The 3,982-nt window shown below is 54.0% G+C and overlaps 1 protein-coding gene across 1 annotated transcript; it reads left to right on the plus strand.

Moving 5' to 3' along the window:
* Window positions 1–364: 364 nt before the first annotated feature.
* On the plus strand, window positions 365–2,466 carry LOC127045730 (uncharacterized). Its single transcript, XM_050942197.1, has 2 exons — window positions 365–776; window positions 1,897–2,466. The coding sequence occupies exons 1-2, from the start codon at window positions 584–586 to the stop codon at window positions 2,424–2,426; spliced, it is 723 nt and encodes a 240-aa protein (XP_050798154.1). The 5' UTR covers window positions 365–583; the 3' UTR covers window positions 2,427–2,466.
* The last annotated feature ends 1,516 nt before the right edge of the window (window positions 2,467–3,982 follow it).

Raw genomic sequence — 3,982 nt, forward strand, 5'->3', positions numbered from 1 at the left:
GGGTGTAGGGATTCCAGCGCTGGTGATCCAGCGCTGGTCAGCAAGTGTGGACGCCCACCAGCGCTTTTATTGACCTCTGGGGTATAAGGAGGTATCCCAGCATACCTTAGAAGCCTCTCTGGTAATCATGCACACTCCACTGCCCCGGGCTCAGCTGACCCCACCTTTAAATGCCCCGGGAGTTTTAAAAATCCCCTTCCTGTTTGCTCAGCCAGGTGTGGAGTGCAATCAATCATTCAATCAATCAGCGACCATGCCTCCACGCCACAAACAAGCCCCAGCATGGAACAATTCCGAGCTGCAGGACCTCATCAGTGTTTGGGGTGAGGAAGCTGTGCAAGCACAGCTTCGCTCCAGCCGGAGAAATTATGATACCTATGGGCAGATATCACAGTCCTTGCTGAGAAGGGGCCATGAACGGGACGCGTTGCAGTGCAGGGTCAAAATAAAAGAGCTGAGGAGTGCTTACTGCAAAGCCTGTGAGGGAAATCGCCGCTCAGGAGCTGCCCCCACAACCTGCCGTTTTTACAAGGAGCTGGATGCCATACTTGGGTGTGACCCCACTGCCAATCCTAGGAGCACGATGGAGAGTTCAGAGCAGGGAGAAGTGGGGGAGAGTGTAGAGGAAGCCGAGAGTCAGGCTACTGGGGTGGAAGGAGACACCCCGGAGTCCCAGGAGGCATGCAGCCAGGAGCTCTTCTCAAGCCAGGAGGAGGCTAGCCAGTCGCAGCAGCTGGAAGTTGCTGGTGAGGAAGAAACTGAGGAGCGTGCTCGGGGTAAGCAGATTTTTATGTTTTGGGAGAGGACGGTTGGGGTTATGGCTGCCTGCATGCATGCCTAAACATGGAATAGCCCATTGATTTGCTCTATCACGTCTCTGTAATCTGCCTCGGTAATCTCTTGAAAAGTTGCAGCCAGAGCATGGGCAATGTGGTTGTGCAAGTTTATAGGGAGAGCCACCGTGGTGCTTGTCCCGGTCAGGCTAAATCGTCCGATCCACTGTGCAGCGAGGGGTGGGGGGACCATGGCTGCACACAGGCAAGCTGCATAGGGGCCAGGGCGGAATCCACATTGCTGTAGAAGACCCTCCCTCTCTTCCCAGGTAACACGCAGCAGTGATATATCTGGCAGTAGGAAACCCTGTTGAGAATTTAGGGATACTTGAGTGCAGGGCGCCAGGTTCGCGGTCCCCCCCCAGCCCCACGGTGTGTTCCGGTCTCCCCATCCCCTTCCAGCACGTAGCCAGCCCCGCGGTATGCTCCGGTCTCCCCCCACTCCTTTCCAGCAGGCAGCCAGCCCCGTGGCGTGCTCCGGTCTCCACCCCTCCTTTCCAGCAGGCAGCCAGCCCCGCGGCGCGCTCCGGTCTCCTCCACCCCTTTCCAGCAGGCAGCCAGCCCCGCGGCGCGCTCCGGTCTCCACCTCCCCTTTCCAGCAGGCAGCCAGCCCCGCGGCGCGCTCCGGTCTCCACCCCCCTTTCCAGCAGGCAGCCAGCCCCGCGGTGAGCTACGGTTTCCCCCCCCTCCTTTCCAGCAGGCAGCCAGCCCCGCGGTGCGTTTTCCCTCCCCTCACCAGCAGGCGGCATTTACGCGGACCGCCCCCCCCCGACAGCAGCTCACCACCTTCCTGTTCATGACTGTCCCCTGTGCAGGACACCAGCTACCTCCTGTACCCAGTGCAGATAAACCCCAGTGACCCATCGGTCAATTCCCCCTCCCAGGTGCACTCGGGGCAGAAACACTCACCCCATTGCTCGCCATACCTTCGCTTCCCTGGCCTCTCTGTGTTATGTTAGGTATGTGGGAAGGATGCTACAAAAAGTCTAAAAACTCCTTCACTGTGTGATAATAAACAATGTAGCCTCTGTGTATTACATGTTTCTATCTATGTTTTTTTTAGTGACCTTGACTAATGCAGCCGGATCACCGGCCTCACGTCGCTTGCAGAACTTGAGAAAAAATCCGCGAAAATCAAAAGAAGAATTGATCAAAGCAGTTATGATTCACTACAACAGAGAAACTAGGAAGACGCAGGAATGGAGAGAGAAAATGTATGAGTGGAGGCAAACAGAAAGCAGGAGAAAGGAATTGGCTACCAAAAAAACCTCAAAGCACCTGATAAGCCTCCTGGCTCGCCAAACTAACTCTTTCGAGTCTCTCGTAGCCATGCAGGTAGATCTGTACCGTGGTAACCCACACCCCGCCCAAAGCTCTCTTTCTTGTTCCCCAGTATTTGCACAAAACACCTTTCTCCAGCAGCCAGTTTCTTATTACCTCCAGCTGCCCCCAACACCTGTACGATCACCTACCAGCCCTGATAACTACAATTCTTACCCTGTGCACTCCACCCCCATTACTCTGCAGCATAGTAATCCTGAAGTGCAGCAGACATTGAACAGTAATCCAAACAGGACATATTCAAACCTCTGAATGTACAGTCCACCACCCTAACCCCCCTGGCCTTTTATGTACTATACTTTGAATAAAGGAGTTTATGGCTTTTACAATACGTTTTATTATTGCAGGAAGTGGTAAATATTGTACCCCAAGGTAGAACAAAGCACAGCAAAGGCACCAAACATTACTGTTGGCTCTCAGCATCAAATTGCTATCTTAAGGCATCCCTAATCCTTGAAGCCCTTTCCTGGGCCTCCTTAGTAGCCCTGCTCTCTGGCTGTGAAAATTCATCCTCTAGGCGTCGAACCACGGAGGTCCATTCCTCACTGAATCTTTCACCCTTCCCTTCACAAATATTATGGAGGGTACAGCACGTGGATATAATAGCGGAGATGCTGCTTTCCCCCAAATCTAGCTTCCCATAAAGACACCTCCAGCGCCCTTTCAAACGGCCAAAAGCACACTCCACAGTCATTCTGCACCGGCTCAGCCTGTAGTTGAACCGGTCCTTGCTCCTGTCAAGCTTCCCTGTATACGGTTTCATGAGCCATGGCATTAAGGGGTAAGCGGGGTCTCCAGGGATCACAGTGGGCATTTCGACGTCCCCTACTGTGATCTTGCGGTCTGGGAAAAAAGTCCCGGCCCTCAGCTTCCTGAACAGGGCACTGTTCCGAAAGATGCGTGCATCATGCACCTTTCCAGGCCATCCTGAGTAAATGTCAGTGAAACGCCCACGGTGATCCACAAGCGCTTGCAGAACCACGGAGAAATACCCCTTGCGATTAACGTACTCTGATGCGAGGTGGGGTGGGGACAGAATAGGAATATGCGTCCCTTCTATTGCCCCTCCACAGTTAGGGAAACCCATTTGTGCAAAGCCATCCACAATGTCCTGCACGTTCCCCAGAGTCACAGTTCTTCTTAGCAGGGTGCGATTAATGGCTGTGCAAACTTGCATCAGCACCATTCCAACGGTGGACTTTCCCACTCCAAACTGGTTCGCCACCGATCGGTAGCTGTCTGGAGTTGCCAGCTTCCAGATTGCAATAGCCATCCGCTTCTCCACTGGCAGGGCAGCTCTCAATCTCGTGTCCCTGCGCCGCAGGGTAGGGGCGAGCTCAGCACACAGTGCCATGAAAGTGGCTTTTCTCATCCGAAAGTTCTGCAGCCACTGCTCGTCATCCCATGCTTGCAGGACGATGTGATCCCACCACTCAGTGCTGGTTTCCCGAGCCCAAAGGCGCCGTTCCACGGTGCTAAGCACGTCTGTTACTGCCACAATCAATTGAGTGTCTTGAGCGTCAGGCGTTTCAATATCATCATCTGACTCCTCACTGTCACTTTGCAGCTGAAGGAATAGCTCCACTGCCATGCGTGATGTGCTGGCAACATTCATCAGCAAGGTCCTCAGCAGCTCAGGCTCCATTTGTAACAAAAATCTCAGAAATCGCGCTGCAGACTCACAATGCCGCCAAACTGCTCGGAATGTGTAGCAAAGCACCACGGGGCGTTGGAACAGGAAGCGGAAAGACCCGCACACTTCCTTCCCCTTCCCACAAGCCACAGCGGCAAAATGGGACGAGGTGCTC

This window comes from Gopherus flavomarginatus, chromosome 2 (assembly GCF_025201925.1).
Source record: "Gopherus flavomarginatus isolate rGopFla2 chromosome 2, rGopFla2.mat.asm, whole genome shotgun sequence".
NCBI lineage: Eukaryota > Metazoa > Chordata > Testudines > Testudinidae > Gopherus > Gopherus flavomarginatus.

What these genes read in the sequence shown, in the direction of transcription:
- LOC127045730 (XM_050942197.1), top strand. Translation starts at nt 584, where the DNA reads ATGGAGAGTTCAGAGCAGGGAGAAGTGGGGGAGAGTGTAGAGGAAGCC. An exon ending in AACTGAGGAGCGTGCTCGGG is followed by an intron (nt 777 to 1,896) that starts GTAAGCAGATTT and finishes TGTTTTTTTTAG; the next exon opens with TGACCTTGACTAATGCAGCC.